Below are 22,068 nucleotides of genomic sequence, written 5' to 3'. Positions count from 1 at the left end.
TCATTGTAATAATTCAAGGAACCACAAAGATCTACGTCCCAAATTGGCGCTCTATAACACTAATGCAATGTGTGACTATATACCTAGTGGGGTGGTGGAGAAGGGAGGGCAAACCAAAATAACGATCCATTTCATTTTACTATTGCGCCTCCGCCTCCTTCTTTCTAAAATTCGAAACACGTGAAGAGGGTCACAATACTTTGACGCTGAGCTCCTATGTACAAAACGATCCATCCATCCAAGTAACTTCGTTTACCCTCGAAAAGTGCCCCCCCCCCCCATGAATGTATTCCTAAAACTCACCCTTGGGGAATCCCCTCCCAAAAATTGGGCTGCGTATCCAGATGCATTCAAAAGACCCATCCGACCGCAAACAGCCTATGCCTCCACTCCTCTTTGGAAAGGAAGAGGGTCCGTCTGTTTTGGTTCGCGTCCCCTTACGGCTTGTAAACGTTTGAGACTGCATTTTAAATTTCAGAGGTCGAAGGTCTGCATCACTCGTTTTTTATGGCTGGAGACTATTCACCTCTGGGGGAGGGGGAGGAGGGTTCAAAATGAATTTCGAAAGTCAACAGACGTAACGTAAAAGCGATACGAAATGGAAAAAGGATGATGGCGCCGCGAAGCGTTCTGATCCAACACGGTGTTTCAGAGGACTTTGAAAAGGAAGCGGGATGGGTATGTACAACTATGTTTCAAAAAATAGCGAACACGTTTACTATGTGGGTGGGGGAGGGGGGGGGGTGACTTGCGTTTTAGAGTGTAGTGGTAAACATGTCCGCTCCCCCACCTTCTGAAAAAATGTGATAAACTGGCAACGTACGAGGCTGAGTTGCGACCAGCAGGGGGGGTGGGGGCTGAATTTCGTAGGTGACATACTATGGACACGAAATAGACAAAATTGCATAAACGTGTTACACGGTGTCATTGCTCAACGCGGGATATTTCAGAACAATTACGAAAGTGAATGGGGGGGGGGAGCCATACGCAAATAATTAAGTGGTATTAAAATCAAAGGAAGAGAATGCGATGTACAAGTTATGTTAAAAAACCTGCGAACGCGGCTTTTCTATTTGGGGGGGGGTACACTAGAGTGTAGTGGTGAACATGTCGCAACGTTCGCTCCCCCTGGCAACGTACGAGGCTAAGTTGAGACCAGGAAAGGGGGGAGGAGCTGAATTTCGTAGGCGACATACTGAGCCCACGAAATAATCAAGCACGTAATTGCAAAAACGTGTTGCACGGTGTCATTGCTCAACGCGGAATCTTTCCCCACGTCAGAAAGTGTATGGAGGGGGGAGGGGGCATAACGCAAATAATTAATTGTATTATTAAAATCAAAGAATGGGGGTGGGTATATACAAGTGTGTTTCAAAAAACTGCGAACGTTTACTATGGGGGGGGCTTGCGTTTTAGAGTGTAGTGGTGAACATGTCGCAACATTCGCTCCCCCACATTCTGATAAAATGTGATAAACTGGCAACGTACGAGGCTGCGTTGCGACCAGTAGGGGGGCTGAATTTCGTAGGTGACATACTAAGGATACGAAATAGACAAAATTGCATAAACGTGTTACACTGTGTCATTGCTCAACGCACATAATTGCAAAAACGTGTTGCACGGTGTCATTGCTCAACGCGGAATCTTTCCCCACGTCAGAAAGTGTATGGAGGGGGGAGGGGGCATAACGCAAATAATTGTATTATTAAAATCAAAGAAAGGGAGTGGGTATGTACAAGTGTGTTTCAAAAAACTGCGAACGTTTACTATTTGGGGGGGGGGGGCGCTTGCGTTTTAGAGTGTAGTGGTGAACATGTCGCAACGTTCTCTCCCCCACCCTCTGAAAAAATTTGATAAACTGGCAACGTACGAGGCTAAGTCGCGACCATTAGAAGGTGGGGAGGGGCTGAATTTCGTAGGTGACATACTAAGGCTCAACGCAGAATCTTTCCCCACGTCAGAAAGTGTATGGAGGGGGGAGGGGGCATAACGCAAATAATTAATTGTATTAAAATCAAAGAAAAAGCAATTGAAACTTCACCACGAATTAGTTTCTCGATTTTGCAATGTGGTGGACTGCAGATCTCATTCCTATTCACTGATGAAGTCGGGGGGGGGGGGGGGGGCGCCGCCTCGGTAGCTGACGGAGTTTTGGGTTTTGACACCTGCTACTTCTTCTTTCGACACACGGTGACATCGTGTCCTCGGAAATTACAGAAGAAACATCGTTTCTTCTTCTCGTTGAATGTTTGACGTTCTCTGGTGTTCGTGGACGCTCGGGTTTCGATCGTTTAACGAGGGGCGGGTTAGACGGGGAAAGTACTTATCTATTCCAGATCACAGCTCCAATTCGTGTAAATCGTACGCAAAGGTTTCTCTAAATACAGAAATTCCTACGCACCTACCACTACCACAACTTTCCATACACTTATCCACTTATGGAAGAAATAGGCAGGCGTAATCGTGTTACGTTAGTGTGGGTGCCAAACCATATGAGGGGATAGCCGGTAACGAGGTGGCCCTAAACCGGAACCCTACGGTGGAACACCAACAAGTCTAGATGGAGTGATAATAAGCCAGCTCAGAAAAGTCTATCAATCCGCCCCAGGACTAAGACAATACAAAAAACTGATCAGTTTCCGGGAGACTAAAACCATCAGAAGTTAACTAAGGCCTGGTCACTGGACACCACCCCCTCAGTTACTATCTTAACAAAATCGAGGTAGCTGAGGGTAACACATGTCGCCTCTGCTTCGAGGAGGAAGAAACAGGGCGGGGTTTCGGCCGAGGCTGCTTTACCAACCCAACCCACTATACATTTACAATTATCTATGCCTGAACCCGGATTCGAACCACGGACGCTTAGTACCGCAGTAGAGCTTCCACTCAACTGCGCCACACAGGACGGCGTCTAAAGGATTGAGATCTCAGTATTAAGTTCTACAAGCGCGTCAGATTTCTGTTAAAAAAAGGTAGTTATTTACCTTTAAATTAAATACCATTTGTTTATTTAACGAAAACGTCCCGCTAACACTTTTCAACGTTTAGGAATATATCGTACAGGCTCTTCAAAGAGAGATTTTTTGGATCAAACGTGATCGGCAGCTTCGTCTTCTCGTTGAGCGTAAATCTAAACTGACTCAACATGGCTACCACGGCCACCTTCACCTGCATTAATCCAAATCGCATCCCTAAAAGGCGAAGTGTTAGTGAAGGGGTCTTGGGAGCTACGCCTTTTACCTAGACAGTTTCTTGGTCCCTCGCCGAAAGGCATCCAAGCGCAAGGGTGGCGGGCCGCCTTATTTTCGGGCGAGAATCTTTCCGGGTCGAACTTGTAGGGCTCGGGGTAGTATTCGGGATCGTAGTGGATGCCGAGAAGGGATAGGCGTACTTGGGTGCCCTTTTCGATCGTCAGATTTGTCCCCGGTAGTCTGTAGGTTTGCGTGCACTGCCTTATCAGTACCCCACTGGGCGGGTACATTCTTAGCGCCTCTACGAGTAAAGCGTTACCCCACGCAATTGCCCTTCAGTGTCTTACCTGAAATGCATTGATCGAGATAAGGCATCTGCATGATGGCGTTGTAGGTAATCTTCGAATCGTTCTTCTTCAGTACCTCGCGAATTTCGGCCCGAAGCGTTTCCTGCGCCAGCGGATTTCTACTCAGCTCGAAGAAGCAGAAGGTGAGGGCGGTCGAGGCCGTGTCGAATCCGGCGTTGAAGAACCCAAAGGCGTGAGCGGCCATTTCGTTGATTGTCATCTCGCTTTCACCTGGTACGTTCCTCCCTCGGTTTCTCAACTCGATCAGCAGCTGAATAAGGTCCTTCTTCGTGACTTTATTGGTCTCTCTGTAAGTCGCAACGTCCCCCACGAGTTTGATAAAGAAGTCGCTGACGTCCTTGGGTATAAGCGTAGCTTTGAGACGAAACATCAGACCAGGGCAGATCCTCATGAGGGCATCCTTCAGTACTCCGAACAAATCTCTTTGAAATGCTTTCATGGCGTACTTTCTAAATTCGGAATCCTGCTGACTTAGCCCGTTGCATTCCACCCCAAAGCCAGCCGTGCCTATGGTGTCCATGGTGAACCTGGCGAAGATGTCCTTGATGTCAACCGGCCGTTTGTCTCTGATGCATTGGGCCATAAGCTCGCCTAACTTGTTCGTATGCTTCTCAAAAGTCTCAAACATCATCCTCATGTTATCCGAAGTGTATGTCTCCGATACCTTCACCCTGACGTTCCTCCATCTTTGGCCTTTCAAATTGAAAGTAATCCCACTTAAGGGGTCGGCCTCTTCGTTCACATACATCGGCCGGTCAGTGAAAGACGCGAAATCTTTCACCAACACCCGCCTGATTAAGTCAAGGTCGGTTATAATCAACACTGGCGTCGTCGAAAAGTAAAAACCGCCATATTTCAAATTCTTCATCTTATGATCGTTGTAGAAATCCTCGTACATCACGTGCAGGGACTTCTTTTGGGTCATGTAACTTTTGGCGTGACCATACGGGAACGTCACAGGTAGAACCTCGACGCCCCTCTTCTGCCAATACGACCATACATTTTTGAAGTACAAAACCAACCACACCACCACGACCAGAAGAACTGCCAAAAGGATCACTAGCAACATCTTTGCTCATCGACGAACAGTGCACTGTTAGTTTAAAGGTACGTGTACAAAAATCAACTTTTTCCCCAGTAACAAATGAATCTTTATCAAACCAGTCCGTGGCTCTTTTATCTCTCAACTTCCGACAAAGGTCAAACTCACCAGATTACGGTTGAGCAAAAATTCAAAGGGCTGTAACATTTGAACTAGTATACCCCAATCTTGGAACTGTTTGAAATTATGGATTCTACAGGCCACATTCTATAAGAAAATTTTTTCCGGGTCGATCTGAGACAATTTTTTCTTCGGGCCTCAAAAAAAGGCAGTGTATAACCTTCCTTTTTTACCAAAAATCGACTACACCAAAATTTCTCGTGAAAACACTTTTTCTTATTCAAATCAAATCAAATCAAATCATTTATTGTCAGAGTACCAAATGTGGCTTTGACATGTCAATAATGCACAATGTAAATAACCTAAATATAAAACAGCAACATTCGAGATATAACTACACATTTTCAATAAATATAAATATGGACGTACACTACACATTAAAATTTTGATTTACATAAAATAATAATAATAATTTAGCTTACGCTTACACTTATCATATAGGTATGTGACACAAGGGTGTAATATAAAAACAAACGACATATGATGGGACGAACATACAAAACTGATACGCATCAAGGCACGAGTTATCATTTGGTGGAATAAATAAAGAGTATATAAAATAAAATCGAAAAATAAAATAAATTGACAGGTTTCATATAAGACTAGATAGATTATCACAGTTGAATTCTTCAATAGCGTAATATGCTTTTTTTAATAGTATTTCTTTTAATTCCTTTTTTAGTTGTAGTCTAGTCAACTCTTTTATTTGCGTTGGAAGATGATTGAAGAGTTTTTGGGAGACGTACACTAGTCCATTTTGTGTCTTGGCTAAACGGCAATAGTTTGGCCTTATGTTAGTTCGGGATCTTGTGAAATGATGATGTATATCACTTTGTAATTTAAATTCATGAAGATTATCTTTCGCATACATAATACTATCTAACAAATATTGTGATGGTAAGGTTAATATTTTTAGGTCAATAAAAGTCATTCGGCAATCATCCCTATATCCAAGACCATTTATTCTTCGTACTGCACGTCGTTGGAGACCAAAAACTCTTCGCGCTGCAGGACAATTTCCCCAGACTAAGATACCATAGCTTAATATGCAATGTATTAGCGAATAATAAGCACTCACTAAAACGTTCCTTGAGACATTATCGGATAAACGTCGTAACACAAATATGTTTTTGCTAATTTTTTTACAAATAAAATCGACATGTACTCCAAAGTTTAAGACCGGATCAATATGTACACCTAAAAATTTTACAGAAGCATTGTTTTGAAATGCATGATGTCTTAGAGTTAGCATCAGGTTTTCCGATTTGGTTTCGTTAAGCTTTAATTGGTTTGGTATAAACCATTCTAACGCCAGAGTTTCAACTTGTTTGTGAACAGACAAAATGTCATTTAACCCTTTGCGTTTTATAGCGAGCGTTGTGTCGTCCGCAAATAAAATACAATCCGCATAGATGTTTATGTAATTAGGGAAGTTATTAAAATAAATCAAAAACAAAAGTGGTCCGAGAATGGACCCCTGGGGAACTCCCCTAATTACAGATAGTTGACTTGACAATACTCCATTGTGGAAGACGTGCTGAAATCTATTAGATAAATAGGAAGAAATTAACTTTAAACTGAAATCGTCAAAATTATACGTTATTTGTAATTTTTGCAACAATGTATTGTGTGATATACAATCAAAAGCCCTGGACAAATCTAAAAACATTGAAATTGTATAGGCACCTTCTTCGAAACAGTTCAAAGTATTATTTTTGGTGCGTGAATACAAAACAATTCGTACGTTTTCGATTAGACCTCTCAATAAAAAATTATGGACAAAAAACAAATTTCGAAAAAAATCCAAAGGGCTGTATCTTTTGAACTAGTAGCCCAATCTTGGAACGGTTTGAAATTATGGATTCTACAGGCCACATTCTATAAGAACATTTTTTCCGGGTCGATCTGAGACAATTTTTCTTCGGGCCTCAAAAAAAGGCAATGTATAACCTTCCTTTTTTACCAAAAATCGACTGCACCAAAATTTCTCGGGAAAACACTTTTTCTTATTAATTTTGGTGCGTAGAATTCAAAACAATTCGTACGTTTTCGATTAGACCTCTCAATAAAAAGTTATGGACAAAAAACAAATTTCGAAAAAAATTCAAAGGGCTGTATCTTTTGAACTAGTAGCCCAATCTTGGAACTGTTTGAAATTATGGATTCTACAGGCCACATTCTATAAGAACATTTTTTTTCCGGGTCGATCTGAGACAATTTTTTTTTCGGGCCTCAAAAAAAGGCAGTGTATAACCTTCCTTTTTTACCAAAAATCGACTGCACCAAAATTTCTCGGGAAAACACTTTTTCTTATTAATTTTGGTGCGTAGAATCCAAAACAATTCGTACTTTTTCGATCAGACTTCTCAATCAAAAGTTATAGACTAGAAACCAATTTCGAAAAAAAATTCAAAGGGCTGTAACTTTTGAACAAGTAGCCCAATCTTGGAACTGTTTGAAATTATGGATTCTACAGGCCACATTCTATAAGAAAATTTTTTTCCGGGTCGATCTGAGACAATTTTTTTTTCGGGCCTCAAAAAAAGGCAGTGTATAACCTTCCTTTTTTACCAAAAATCGACTGCACCAAAATTTCTCGGGAAAACACTTTTTCTTATTAATTTTGGTGCGTAGAATCCAAAACAATTCGTACTTTTTCGATCAGACTTCTCAATCAAAAGTTATAGACTAGAAACCAAATTTCGAAAAAAAATTCAAAGGGCTGTAACTTTTGAACTAGTAGCCCAATCTTGGAACTGTTTGAAATTATGGATTCTACAGGCCACATTCTATAAGAAAAAATTTTTCCGGGTCGATCTGAGACAATTTTTCTTCGGGCCTCAAAAAAAGGCAATGTATAACCTTCCTTTTTTACCAAAAATCGACTGCACCTAAATTTCTCGGGAAAACACTTTTTCTTATTAATTTTGGTGCGTAGAATTCAAAACAATTCGTACGTTTTCGATTAGACCTCTCAATAAAAAGTTATGGACAAAAAATAAATTTCGAAAAAAAATTCAAAGGGCTGTAACTTTTGAACAAGTAGCCCAATCTTGGAACTGTTTGAAATTATGGATTCTACAGGCCACATTCTATAAGAAAATTTTTTTCCGGGTCGATCTGAGACAATTTTTTCTTCGGGCCTCAAAAAAAGGCAGTGTATAACCTTCCTTTTTTACCAAAAATCGACTGCACCAAAATTTCTCGGGAAACACTTTTTCTTATTAATTTTGGTGCGTAGAATACAAAACAATTCGTACGTTTTCGATTAGACCTCTCAATAAAAAGTCATGGACAAAAAATAAATTTCGAAAAAAATTCAAAGGGCTGTAACTTTTGCACCTTCATATATGCATTTACGATTCCTCCATTAATTTTCATAGAACAATCCCCAACCTACATTTTTTTTTAATCTTCTACTACTGGAATCAGCTGCGAATCTTCCGTGAATCTTCAAATCCCCTTAAAATCTTTCGTGAACTTTTCTAGAATCATCCGTGAATCTTCACGGTCCTTATTCAACTTTTCCATGAAAATTCTTCGAATAATCACAAACCCTAAATTTTAGCATAAAGTTTTCTACCACGTAGCTTCCTAAAATGAACTACGAATGTTTCTAGAATCTTCTAGGGTTCTTCTGCTAACTTCCTTCAAATTTTGTTGTAGGCTCCTGGAATCAGATGTGAATCTACTTCCCCAATACGTTTCTTGTTATCACTTGTTATCTATCACCAGATATACTTTTTTTTTGTTCGCTATCAAGCGGTATAAGCGTCAATTGTTAGAGGATCGGATAAAAACAAAAAAAAAACAAATAACAAGCTGCGGATAATACGTTTAATGAATAAACACAACATAAGAGAATGTTGTTAAAACCGATAAAATATCAAATTACCATTTGTGATAATTTAGTTAATTGTTGAAGTAATTTTTGTACATTTTGCTTATTTCTCCGTCTGTCCATCTGGATTGCAATTTCAAAAATAAACGAAATACATTCACAACTTTTAATTTGATACAACTTACATGTTATCTCGCCATAAAGTATAATAGCTATCCATACATTTAATTTCCATAAAACATTTCATTATCCCTGTACGTCCCTTGAAAGAATTTCTCGTATAACTCGTGTATAGAAATGTTACAGTAATTATAGTTGTGAATACATTGAATACCCTGTCGTTTTTAACTTTTTTTTTCTTCTTTATTTGAAAAACTACTTTCTCTAATTGTTCGCTAAGTTTCGATTAAACGAAAATAATTTATAACAGTATAGTAAAAAAAACTGATAGATAAACCATTTTACAAAACAACACTTAGCATAAAATAAAATTTGTTAAAAAACTACCGACGACGAATTCGCCTAATACAGATATATCATTAATTACTAAGCTGTACACTTTCTTCTCTTAGTAGGTAGACATATACAAAAAAGCATATATAAAAATTAAAAAAGTTTAATACTACTAATATATTATCATCTTCAGTGTGCTTTGGTTACTTACGTCTGGGAGAATTGGTAACCGACAATACCGACTTGCTCTGGAAAAGAGAGAGAGATCAATCGATGCGAATGCGCCGCGGGTCGTGGCGTGAAAAAGACGTGCGCCGAAAATAACACAGAACGAAAACTTACCCGCAAAATAATTTTGCAAAAAACTCTTGCAAAATACGTAGAATATTGCACTTTTAGAGGTAACTTAAAACTGAAAGTAAATTAATGAATTAGTGAGAAAATCAGTGAATCGAAAACTCAATAAAAACTTGCGTGATGTGACGATGGAAACATAATAAAAACTGATTCGTAATTGTAAATTTTATTCTATCACATGCAGAAGTAACAAAAAAACAATTGTTTACCGACATGCTTCGACAACCTACATTGCAATACGCCCGCAGTGGGTACTGCAATCTTCTCGTACCAAACCGATGAATCGGCGCAAACGGTACAATATTTTTTTCTTATAAATTTGTACTTAAAATACACTTAAAACATGCAAGGTACATATAACTACCAAGCTGTAGTAATATACGACGGAGCTCAAAATAAATAAAAATAGGCACAACTTCTACATCACATCTACAAACATCTCACAAGGATTTCCCATTGCTATTTTAAAGGATTGTCTACTACCGGCAATATCTTTCGCTTGTGCCGCCACCTGCGTACCGCTGCTCTGATCAGACCCGTTCGAGGATCCGTTGCCGTTGCCGACCGCGATCGGTATCGCGGAACGGGGACCCAGCGAAGTAATATCACTATCGGACGCGCTGCTGTGCGCTCCGCCGTCCTTGAGATGATCGGAGCCGTTAGACGATCCACCTAGAACGATACGCGCCAAAATAATAATAACTTCAGTTCCTTTTTAAGTATTTCGAAAAAGTATGATTTGAAATTTTCCAAAAATAACTTGACCATGTTCCCTATAATGTTAATTGGCTAACGTCAAATTTCAAATATTAAATTTTTGCATATTATTGTGTCAAAATTTCATTTATTTGCAATTTTTAGCTGTCAAATATCATATTTTGACAATTTTTGAGTGCAAAATTAAATTCAATTGTAAATTTTTTTAAATTTTTGGACACAAATATAATAACTCTTCAGGAAACTAAGATTCGGTGTCCTTAGGCCTGACCGTTTTGAGGCAAATTAGTCGAGTAAAGGGGTTTGGAGCCCTTATCAATTACGCCATAATGTTTAGAAAGGGTCTTTATAGCAAAATGTTTCGTGAGAGAACGCAGCACCAGAGTCTTTTTTTCTGGAGGGTATGGAATATCCTCCACTTCAATTTAATTTTTTTTTTAATTTTTAGGTATCAAACATATTCTTGCAAGTTCGGAGGGCCCACTTTTTTGACACTCTTCTGGTGTTATATTTCTTAATCTTCAATGTATTAAATTCTATTCTTTTCGCCAACGCCTTAAGGTCCGGTTTTTCTCCAAATTGGAGGGAGAAAGGACCAAACTTAATTTTCTTGTGATTTTGAGGGACCCACATTTTCAGGTGCCATATTCATTAATCTTAACTGTGTTTGAAGGGTCCAACTGGTACCATATTCCTTAATCTTCAGTGTGCTTGGGCAATGTTCCTTTCTCGAAACTTGGGGAGAGGGAGTCAAATTTAAATTTTTGACAATTTTTGAGTGTCATATTTCTTAATCTTTAATTTTTCATGTTCCATTCTTCTCGGTCAACGCTTAAAAATTGTGCATTCAGATGACATCTGTCATTCTTATTAAAAATGGGACGCGGAGCACGAATTATAATGAAATTCATAACCAAAAACCATATTGGATCTATGAGAACCACGGGAAATGCTTGGAAGTGTTAATTAAATTCAGAAGTGTCAGAAGCTTTACAATGATTTCGACCCTTGTAATGTAAAAAATGTTTTTGACTCACCGCTTCCGCTCAGCACGGACTCCTCGCGATTGTACCCATAAACCGTATGCTCGCTCGCCGTGTAGAACGGCATGGGCATATACTCTAAGGGGTTATACGTTCCACTGTACGGCATGTAATTGGGTACGTTAGGCAGCGGACCGACCGAGTCGGCGTCGCCCTGCACCTTCAAATTCGACATTGCCGAACAGAGATCCCCGAAGATATAGTAGCACTGTTCGGAGAACGTGATCTTGTTCACCGTGTGCCTAATGAATCCGGCTTTGAGAAGGTGCGAGGCGTACTTGCGCGTATCGCGCCTGTCTTGGAAGCCCTCGACGTGACTCATCAGCCAGTCGATTAGGTCCGTGCCTATGAACGCGTTAGGAATCGTTATTTTGAGCCACATGCGATCGCGTATCTCGAGACCGCTGTCGGGCCGCTGCATCGCCTGCACGACCATCGCCATCGCGCTATTTACACTTAAGTGCTCCTCCATATCTGCAACGAAGGTTACGGTTAGGCGGTGAACGAACGGACTGGCGGACTCACGTTCGTTGGCCGGTATCGTGCTAGTAATGGACGCGCTGGAAACCGTCGAACTGCTCGGGGGTCTCACAACTGGATCCCCTCGTACTGCTGCCGTGTGAGCTACCCACGCACCTGAAAAATGTATGCCTACAAGTCACTCTGCAATAATCGGAATTTCTGTACAGTTAAATACAGCAACGCATACATTATTTATAAGAGCGCATAGTTCTCGCGCAAAATATTACCTAATTAATGTACATAATTAAAGATGTTACAAGACGCACAAAGTTTTCAAAACCATGTTTCCTGCGGCAGTGCATACATTACTTATAAAAGCGCATAATACTAGTGAATGAAGGTACAGATGAACGGGGCAAGGGTAGGGGGGGATAAATAAATACGCCCATTGAAAATACATACAGTATAAATTAATGTTAAATAAGGAAACATTAAGGTCAAGGGGCGCAAAATAAAGAGGAGCTTCAAATAAAAAAAAATGATTTATAATAAATTTTATTGGCGCCTAATTTCCACGCATAATTAACGTACAAAACCTAACGCGCACAATTAGCACACATAAACATTTTTTTTTCTAATAAGCATTACCGTACAGTAAGCGCATAATTTTCGCGAGCGAAAAAATAGGCCCAACGTGGCATAATCAACACAATTGCATATCTCAAAAAATAAACTTTATTGGTGTAAAGTGCGAAATGTTCCAAGGCGCATAATTAGCGCACAGACAATTTTCTGCAGTACAGCAGCGCATAACCATATCTAAAGGCGCAAAATAAATGCCCGATTCAATCGCAAAAAAATTAATGTACAATCTCTTTTACTGGCGCATAACTTCCGCGCACAATTACACAGCCAAATGTTCCAAGGCGCACAAAGGCAATAATTTTTCTCATAAGCACACAAAGTACAGTAGCGTTAACGTTACTTTTAAAGGCGCATAATAAATTTCAGTTTGAAAAAATTAATTTATACCCAATCAAATTTATTGAAGCACAATTAAAATGCAAAACTATCCAAGACGCACAATTAGCGCACAAAGCCAATTATTCCTTAGTAAGCATAGCGCATATATTAATTGCAAGGGCGTATAATTCTCACGAATCAAGAAACATTCTGGCAAAGAAGTGCATAATAAATGCGCACATTTAATTTCAAAAATGTACCCATACAATACAATTGCAAAATAGGCGCACAAGATGCGCATAATTAATTTGTATTATATATTATAATATATTATATATATTATATTATATAATACATTATAATATATTATATATGTTATATTATATAATATATTATATATATTATATTATATAATTAATAATTAAAGCGAAGAATCTTCCAAGGCGGAATGTTTTTTGCAATATGCATTACCACGCAGAACAGCAACGAATAAATTAACCAGGGCGCATAATTCTCCCGAATGAAGCAACAGTTCAATGGCGCAAAGGGGGGAATATTAAATTCAAAAAATTAAATTATGCGCATAATTAAAAGTGTCAAATCTTCTCAGGCGCATAAACTTCCGGATTTTTCAAATACATTCCGTCAGCGCATAAATTACCTTTAAGGGCGCAAAATTTTGGCGAACGTAAAAACATTCAATGGCGCATAATTAAGTCTAAGCCGCTAAAAAATTACTGGATTATATACATACCAGGATCTATTGGTCGAACTGGTTCGGTCCTTGGAATAGTGAAGTACCCTTTCGGATTGGGATCCCAGCATTTGGCAACTACTAATTTAATTGGTCTAAAAAAAAATTTGGCGACTTTTAATTACAGTTTGCAGTAAGTACAGCTAAACAAGCATAGTGCCACGCTGGGTCAATATTTTGCGTGCTTCCATAGGAATGCTTCAGCGTTACAAACCGAAAAGAGAATTATTGCGCGTGATTGCTGCGATTTAGTACGAAAATAATAAAAATTATTACAGGGTGCGTCAACAAATTTAACCTCTGGAAACATAGTTAAAATTTTCGCGGAAGAAACTGGCGAAATAAAAGGATCATAAATTGAATTCGGACAATAGTCTAGTCTTGAAGAATGCTAAAATAAAAATTCATACAGGGTGCGTCAACTGATGTAACATCTGGCTACATAGATCCAATGTTCTCAAAAGAATCTGGAGAAATAAAAGTGAAAAGTACGCTAAACTAAATTAAGGTTACATCCTAGTTATAACGAATGCGAAAATAAGATAAATTCATACAGGGTGCGTCAACAGATTTGAGTTCTGGCGATATACTTTCCGTTTTCGCAGAAGAATCTGACGCAATAAAACAGAAAATTATCTTAAATTAAAGTAGACCTATATCCTATATTCCTAATGCAAAAATAATAAAGATTCATACAGGATGCGTCAACAAATTTCACTTCTAACACACATCCTGTGCTTGCAAAAGTAATCTGGAGAAATAAAAGCAAAAAGGACCTTAAATTGGATTAGAGCTATATCCTAGTTTTGAACAATGTGAAAATAATAAAACTTCATACAGGGTGCGTCAACAGATTTAACTGAAACTCGAAAAAAATACAAGCGAAAAAGATTTTATATGCAACGAAAAGTATATAATAATCTTAATGAATATGAAATTAATAAAAAAATGTACAGGGCGCGTTAAAGATTTTACTTCTGGCAAAGTGTTCCTGAAAAAATACAAGCAAAAATGATCTTCAATGCATGCAACAAAACGTTTATTCTAGTCTTAATACAAAAATAGTAAACATTCATACAGGGTGCGTCAACAAGATGTACTTCTAGCAACCTACTAAGTGTTTGGTAAAGAATCAAAGAAATACGTGCGAAAATAGCTTTATATAAACAAAGAATATATTCTAGTCTTGGAGAATACAAAAGTAATCAAAAAATGTACAGGGCGCGTCAAAAAATTTTACTTCCGCCAACATGCTTTAAGTGTTCCTGAATGAAACTGAAAAAACACATGCAAAATTGGCTTTACATGCAACGAAAGGTATACTCTACTCTTGAAAGTAATAAAAACATGCACAGGGCGCGTAAAAAAATTTACTTCCAGCAATATAGTTTAAATGTTCCTGAAAGAATTTGAAAAAATACAAGCAGAAATAGGTTTATATGCAACGGAAACTGTATTCTAGTGTTAAAGAATACAAAAGTAATAAAAACACGTACAGGGTGCGTCAAAAGATTTTACTTCTTGCAAAATGCTTTGTGTTCCTGAAAGAAATTGAAAAAATACGTGCAAAAATGGCATTGTATGCAACGAAAAGAATGTTCTACTTTTGAAAGTAATAAAAACCTGTACAGGGTGGGTAAAAAAATTTACTTCTGGCAATATACTTGTAATGTTCCTGAAAAAATCCAAGCAAAAATAGGTTTATATGCAACGGAAAGTGTTTTCTAGTGTTAAAGAATACAAAAGTCATAAAAACACGTACAGGGTGGGTAAAAAAATTTACTTCTGGCAATATACTTTTAATGGTCCTGAAAAAATACAAGTGAAAATAGCCTTATATGCAACGGAAAGAATATTTTAGTGTTAAAGAATACGAGAGTAATAAAAACATGTACAGGATGCGTTAAAAGAAAAAAAAACAAGCGAAAATGGCATCTTATGATCACTTATAATTGGCAAAAAAAATACTATGTATACACGATGTAACATAAGTAACAAATTTATGGAACACACTTGTTTCATGCAAGGCTCAAAATAAGTTTGTGTACAGGGTGTGTCAAAAAAGTAGGCTACCAGTACAAATCTGACCAATTCCATTAAATTCTCTCTTCTCTTGGTTTAGAAAGGAAAATAGTAAAACTGGTACAGGGTGATTTGAAAAGATTTGCAATGCAGTGTTCCACTTTGAACGTGGTTTTTACAAAATAAAATTTTACCAACTGTCTTAATTCAGTTTTTCTCCGGTTCTGGAAATCTTCTCTTAGTGCTCCTCTACAATTCCAGAAGAGAAGCTTTATATACATTAGATAATAAAAATTTATACAAGGTGAGTCAAAATGTTTGTTGCATACGGGGTGGCATCTTACAAAAGCACACAAAATATTTACTCTTAAAAAACCTACCCTGGCTTTTGCACAACTTCCCTTAACACCCTAACCGCCTCATCGTTTGACATATTCTCAAAGTTAACGTCGTTCACTTGTAAAATCATATCGCCCGGCTCTATTCGACCATCGAGTGCCACGGCGCCCCTAAAATGAAAAATCAAAACCGAGAAGAGCGGGGGTGACATTTCGTACCCCTTCATTATGGAACCGACGTATATTCCGCCGTCACCTCCCTTATTGCTTTGTCCTACTATTGAAATTCCTAAAAAATTGACAGTGTCCATATTCAACGTGACGGTGATGATATTTAGGGACATCGTCGAGTCCGTGATGCTCGAATACGAGCTCGTACGCGACATTGCCTGTAATCGTTGCTTTCGTCGTCTCTGCGGCCTTTTTCTGCTAGCTACGTGTAACCTACTAACACTAGAGCATTCAGATAGGGCTGTGTGTCGGCCGGTCGTTTCCGACTGGAAGCTTGTCGTTTCTAAATCTGAGCTAACTATGGACGACGTTTCGAATAACCTGCAAATGTTAGTTGTTGCAGAAGGGTAAAGAAGGGCGCATGGTTTACCGTGGGAGATGGCCGTTGATTCGCGAATTATACTTGTGGTGCCGTCTGCCCTGTCTCGAGCTTATAATACTTTCGGTATCTGTGCAGACGGAATCGGGCGGAGGTGGGACCATTCGCTGTTCGGACTGGTGTGTTACGCTATCTGTACATTGTGAGCCGCCGTCCGATTGGTTCGAGCCTTCGGCCGAGACCAACTACAACAAAGTTGAGACACTTTCAGAGTGAAGGGGGCGACTTACCCAACTGACAACCCGTCCGTTAAAACACGGCAAGTGTGCGGAATCCTCGACGATCTCCTCCTTGACGACGCTGCAATGTGAAATGTTATAAACGTTGGGAGGGTGTCGAAATTTACCCGAAATCGTCGTCCATGGACTTGAAGAAGAATTTGTAGTTGGGGCGATTGAGTACATTTTTAAAATCGGCGAGAGTCACTTTCTCGGGGGAAATCGCAATTTTCACTAAATAAGGGGTTTCTTCGTCATCGATGTGATAAATTACTTTCGTTTCGTCCATAATTTGTGCAATATTTTGCACAAAATCTTTTATTTGACAGCACCTAAACGAAATCACACAACATGGCCGATGTTATTGAAACAGTTCCATCATCCCCACCCAAAATGGTTCGAGTCTAAGATAATCTTTGTTTTCGCTTTCAAAAATAGTTAGAAGATTTTGCGTCTTGTTATGTGTACAAAATGGACATTGTTCGGCCTAAATTACACCCAAAATTCGTAATCATCGACTGTATTAATTGATTAATGTATTATTCTTTAGGGGAGTCTAGTAAATTAAATCATCCAACAGAGGGAGCACTCATCAGTCAACATACAGGGTATGGGATACTGTGTCTACACTACAGGCACTTTATGTACATGAATGAAGTTAAATTCAAAAAACCGCCCTCTCACTCCAACCTATTCAACGCATCACATCTCACCCCGCACCTTATTTATGTCGCCCCAAATTCTAGCGCTTACTTTACATCTCCTCCACCATACAATTTTTTTATTTATTGTCCTTGTTCTGGGCCCTCAACAGGTTTGCGTCCAATTACAGAGCAACTCACATAATGTTATCATAACTTCATGAATAACGTTTCAGGTTCCAATTGAGGGGCTTTCTGTCTCGGTACCGATTCTTTTCGGTTGAGGTTCCAACCTCTGTTATCGCGCCAGTGTTTAAATTAAGGAAGAGTTCGCTGAAAGAATGTGCAAGTTGACGTTACGTATTTACGTTTGGCAACACTGCTAAGTGCTGAGTTTTGTTATTGAAGGTTAAGTTATATAGTTATTTATTTTGTAAATTATGGCAAATTAAAGGATAAACAATACATATTCAAAAACAAGAATGGTTAAATAATCATCGACTAATTTGTGGGGCCAACAGGAATCTAACCTAAAATGATCTTGTTAAAACTCTCAAGGAAGATGATCTCAAGCAATTTCTACCTGCTCCTGGGCATCCTACTGGGAGTTTGTATATCGTGCTACCTCGACAGTACCTGCCGGCCCTACAGAGACCCAAAACTAAAGGAGGAAACGCTCGATTTACAGCCAGTTACGCGCAAACGGATCTCGCAAAAGATCATCCATTCAAATAAGCCTCCGACCTCCAGCAAAGAGCCCGAGAAACTCGTGCGCCCCCACTACATTTCCACCGAGTTAAGTATACGAGACAAGCTCTTCGTCGGTGTCCTAACATCTGAGGACAAGATCAACACCCAGGCGGTCTACATTAACAAGACCGTCACCCATTTGGTCGACAAGGTGAAGTTCTTCATAACCGTTCACAACAAAATGAGGCACACGTTTAACCTGACCGGAATCGTCGGTTTCACCGACAGCCGTAGCAGGTATCGTCCGTTTCAGATGATCAAGTACGTCGGCGATACGTTCATGCAAGGGTACGACTATTACTTTTTCATGAACGATTTCAATTACCTAAACGTACGCGAGTTGAAGCAGCTCGTCGGGAAGGTGAGCGCCAGTAACGACGTATACTTGGGGACGCCCGTCGACGATGGCAGCTATTGCAATTTGGGTACGTAGAATATCAATTGTGAATCTCGAAGAGCTTTGGTTTAAACTTTGTGTATAGCCTAAGATCCCACAGCAGGTCAACCTTCACCCATTTGTTGACTGAGTGAAACACGTTTTTTTGCAATCTTGGTATGTAAACAAACACATTGCAAATGGGTTGTCTGAAAAAACTTTAGTGGGGATTAAATCGTTCTGATGATGGTACAAGCCTGAAATTTGGTATGAATGTTGTATATAAAAACGCTGGCCACTTAAGAAATTTAATATAGGTAGTCGCCGATTTCCAAGATGGCGGCTCATATTAACTAATAGCGCATTGGTTATATGTATCTTTCAAGCGTGTCATATGAAAACAGTGGCAATTAAAAAAATTCAAGATGGCCGTCGTTTTCCAAGATGGCGGCACCAATCATGCAAATGTAAAAATAACGGCCATTTTGAATTTGTTGCCATCGTTTTCATATAAAGCAATACCCTTATAGGAGCATTCATTATTATCATCATCTGAAAGATACCTGCCCCACTATAAGTTATTAGTAATAAACATTAACAATAGTAAAAAAAAACTTTGGTTTGAGCTGTTCCGTCAAGAATTTGGCACGTGGTTTATTTGATTCCTTTTTATTTATATCGCATTTTTCTTGATACTCCGAATGTTTTGTAAAAACAGATGCCGGAATTTTGATAAGTAATTCGGTGTTGCGGGCGCTACGCGCAAATTTGGACTGGTGCATAAACAACGCGGTCTCGGACGACAGTAGCGAAAATTTAGGTAGGTGCGTTTACTACAGCACAAAGTTGGAGTGCCAGGCTTCGGTGAAGGTAGTACCTTACTCGTAAATTTTGAACCCGATGCTCACTCTCCCTTAGGGCCGTTTTCTGTCGTCCTACAAGCTGAAACACTTCCAGCTGGAGAAACACCTGCAACCGCTCTCTAAACGCAAGGAGTTCAATCGCGCCGTTGTGGTTTACCCTATATTGCAGGCGAAAGATTTTCACATACTTAACGCGTACTTCTCGAGGGTGAGTTGGAATCTTCCTTTACCTCTGCACCTCTACTGCGTTTTAGAGACGTTTGGAAGAGTTGCAATCGGAGATAGCTGATTTATCGAAGGGGTTGAATGGGACGTGGCCGCCGGGGCAGCGAGTCGCGGCGAAGCCTGCGACGAGATTTGACGTTCTTCCCCAGTTGTACTTCAACAGCACGCATTTATTTTTTCCGGACGATTTTACCAACATTCGACCCCATACGACTGCGGACTATTTAGATGTTCAGGTACCAAAACTAGCGACGTTGGGGATTTCACACTTTATTTCAGAAAGTAATTAAAGCAATCACAGACAAAGTCCTCTATGACAATTCCGAGACCTTTCAATATCGTAGGCTGGTGAACGGTTATCGTCGGTTCGACTTGAGTCGCGGAATGGACTATACAATCGATTTGGGCTTCCGAAACCTGCAGACTGGCAAGGAGGTCATCAAACGGTAGGTGGGTCCGAGTTCTCTTCGAAGCTGACCGCTCGTTTCCAGCTTCGAGGTCTGTAAACCGCTGGGTAAGGTCGAGTTTGTACCGGCGCCTTACGTTACCGAAAATGTCCGCGCGACAATATTGCTACCGGTGGAGGAGACGGACGGCGATCTGGCGCAGGAATTCTTAAACAACTACGAGAAGGTTATAATGAGGCGGAGGGATAAGGTGATGTTGATGTTGGTGCTTATGTATCAAAGTAGTTCGCCCAGCAAGGGCAATAGCGATATTTTCGCAACGTTAAAGCAGAGGGCGACGAAATTGTCCAATAAATATCACAGTGACGAGATGAGAATTGTATGGGTTTCCATTCGCTTGCCGGCCGTCAACGGAACTATGACTTTGGGCAATTGTAAAGTGCTCAATTTTGCAATGGTCGATTTGGCCATGAGAAAAATCGGAACGGATGCCCTCGTGCTCGTGTTGGACGTCCACGCCGATTTCACGCCGGAATTTTTAAATCGCGTAAGCCGAGACTTCGGCATTGAGGCCAACAATTCGTAAAAGTAAGTCTATTACAGGTGCGGATGAACACGATTTCCAATTTCCAAGTGTTCAGTCCGATACCCTTCAGACAGTACAACCCGAACGTGACCCACGCTGATGCGCTTGACGTTAAAAAAACCGTCGGCCATTTTGATCGCGACGAATACAAGTACATCGCATTCTACGGAAAAGACTACGTTACCGGTAAGTGACGCCTTTAAGTTCGGCAAGTCACCGTCCCATTGCAGCGCGGAAGAAGGCTCAGGACGAAATTCCGATCGTACGGACGGACAACGATATCGCAAAGATCGTCGGTAATACGCATTCGGGTAATATCTACGAGCTCTTCCTAAAATATTTGGAAAACATTCATTGTATGCGCGCCACCGAAAAGGACTTAAGGGTAAAGTACCACGAGGACATGTCGAATGGTGACCGTTCGAATTTGTTTGTCGGCACCAAGCTGCAGCTGGCGAAGATCATTCTCGATTTTCAAAATGTGATAGATGTCATATATAAGTAATAAAAATGTCATACGTGTAACGAGTGGTTTTATTTCGCGCCAAATTTCATTAAAAAATTCGAAATTTCTTGTCATGATAGTGCAGGTCACCCTGTATATTTCATTATTTGTTCCGGTTAGAAATTTTGTGTTTGGGCATTTCGGTTCGCTCAAGACTATGGTCCGATAGATTTAATTTCGCTCAGATTTAATTTCGTCGTGGGAAGATTGCAAAGTTGATTGACGTCATCATGAGTAATGCGAATTTTGTCGTTCGTTTATCACCCAAGGCGCCGTCTAGACCGAGAATAGGAGCGGATATAGCACCGAGCCGTCAAGGGATAAGGGGTCTTCATTTCGTCAGCAGAAAACCGTGAGATCAGCTTATTCAGCAGTTCCTGGAGGTTGACGACGAAGTTAGAGTGGGTTAAGTCTTCTTTATCTAAACCAATGGGAGAATTTCTAAGGGGAGCCATTTTTGTTTGGGTGTGGTTTTCTCATTTCAATTCTGAAGAAGGGGATCGTTTTGGAGAGACTCGTGGTTAGTACGTCAAGGGGTCAACACGTACCTTGAGTGATCGTTTTTTGGAGAGACTCGCGGTTAGTACGTCAAGGGGTCAACACGTACCTTGAGTGATCGTTTTTTGGGGGTACCTAGCGGTTTGAGCCACCGGTTTATTTCGGTTGCTCGCAGTTGCGTGCTTTTTGCACCCGTTTCGAAGTGTTATTTTCTTTTCGCGTTGATTTTTTGGCGACGAAGACCCAGGTTCCGATCAGGTGATATTTAGGCGAACCCTTGAGCTTCACCCCAGTTTACTTTGGATGCAGTGAATCGCGTTAGGATACGTTGTGATTTCTCGAGGATATATAATTCAAAGTGCTGCCCTAGTCCTCAAGGCGCCGATATTCGGGATCCGCCCCAGGTGGAATTTCCTACTAGTGCCGTACGGTCATTTGTCGAAGGAGCGCTGCGTTTTGGAGAGATATTTGCCCCAAGAAGAGCTGGTGAAATAATAAGTCGAACCACCCAAGAACAAATCGCGGTTTACCGTCGGATAGTGATCATAAAAATTTGTGTTCTGCCGTGCCGCTAACTCAAAAATCCGTCTCCCGCAGGCGAATCAAAGTCAATAAACTCTAAGAGCCGGTGGAAGGAAATAGTAGGGGTCACTGTTTA

General features: G+C 40.0%; 3 protein-coding genes across 6 annotated transcripts; 1 reads left to right on the top strand and 2 right to left on the bottom strand.

The window, feature by feature from the left end:
- Window positions 1-2,997: 2,997 nt before the first annotated feature.
- On the bottom strand, window positions 2,998-4,724 carry LOC116161608 (probable cytochrome P450 6a13). The gene is made up of 3 exons (XM_031475009.1): window positions 3,539-4,724; window positions 3,241-3,492; window positions 2,998-3,191 (listed from the first exon to the last, which is right to left on the bottom strand). Exons 1-3 carry the CDS (start codon window positions 4,626-4,628, stop codon window positions 3,028-3,030), a joined length of 1,506 nt encoding a protein of 501 aa, XP_031330869.1. The 5' UTR covers window positions 4,629-4,724; the 3' UTR covers window positions 2,998-3,027.
- A 4,050-nt stretch (window positions 4,725-8,774) lies between these two features.
- LOC116160942 (segment polarity protein dishevelled homolog DVL-3) lies at window positions 8,775-16,945 on the bottom strand. Of its 4 annotated transcripts, XR_004143355.1 has the most exons (10): window positions 16,688-16,945; window positions 16,572-16,641; window positions 16,333-16,526; window positions 15,951-16,283; window positions 15,774-15,902; window positions 13,372-13,466; window positions 11,187-11,828; window positions 9,916-10,104; window positions 9,418-9,487; window positions 8,775-9,323 (listed from the first exon to the last, which is right to left on the bottom strand). XR_004143355.1 is itself a non-coding variant. In XM_031474092.1 (9 exons), the coding sequence occupies exons 1-9, from the start codon at window positions 16,846-16,848 to the stop codon at window positions 9,283-9,285; spliced, it is 1,854 nt and encodes a 617-aa protein (XP_031329952.1). In that variant the 5' UTR covers window positions 16,849-16,945; the 3' UTR covers window positions 8,775-9,282. The 4 variants fall into 4 exon arrangements, 3 of the variants coding, with proteins under 3 accessions (XP_031329952.1, XP_031329953.1, XP_031329951.1); XM_031474092.1 differs by lacking the exon at window positions 9,418-9,487; XM_031474093.1 differs by lacking the exons at window positions 8,775-9,323; window positions 9,418-9,487 and having other exon boundaries at window positions 9,583-10,104; window positions 11,187-11,666; window positions 11,718-11,828; window positions 16,688-16,943.
- Window positions 16,946-17,548: 603 nt separating this feature from the next.
- Window positions 17,549-20,932, top strand: LOC116160941 (chondroitin sulfate synthase 2). Its single transcript, XM_031474090.1, has 8 exons — window positions 17,549-18,375; window positions 19,045-19,196; window positions 19,245-19,397; window positions 19,444-19,650; window positions 19,694-19,860; window positions 19,906-20,368; window positions 20,425-20,593; window positions 20,638-20,932. The coding sequence occupies exons 1-8, from the start codon at window positions 17,736-17,738 to the stop codon at window positions 20,910-20,912; spliced, it is 2,226 nt and encodes a 741-aa protein (XP_031329950.1). The 5' UTR covers window positions 17,549-17,735; the 3' UTR covers window positions 20,913-20,932.
- The last annotated feature ends 1,136 nt before the right edge of the window (window positions 20,933-22,068 follow it).

The sequence above is a fragment of the Photinus pyralis genome, unplaced genomic scaffold, assembly GCF_008802855.1.
Source record: "Photinus pyralis isolate 1611_PpyrPB1 unplaced genomic scaffold, Ppyr1.3 Ppyr1.4_LG10, whole genome shotgun sequence".
NCBI classification, from domain to species: domain Eukaryota; kingdom Metazoa; phylum Arthropoda; class Insecta; order Coleoptera; family Lampyridae; genus Photinus; species Photinus pyralis.
The sequence above is the reverse complement of the archived record's forward strand: the minus strand, read 5'-3'. Positions and strand labels throughout refer to the sequence as shown.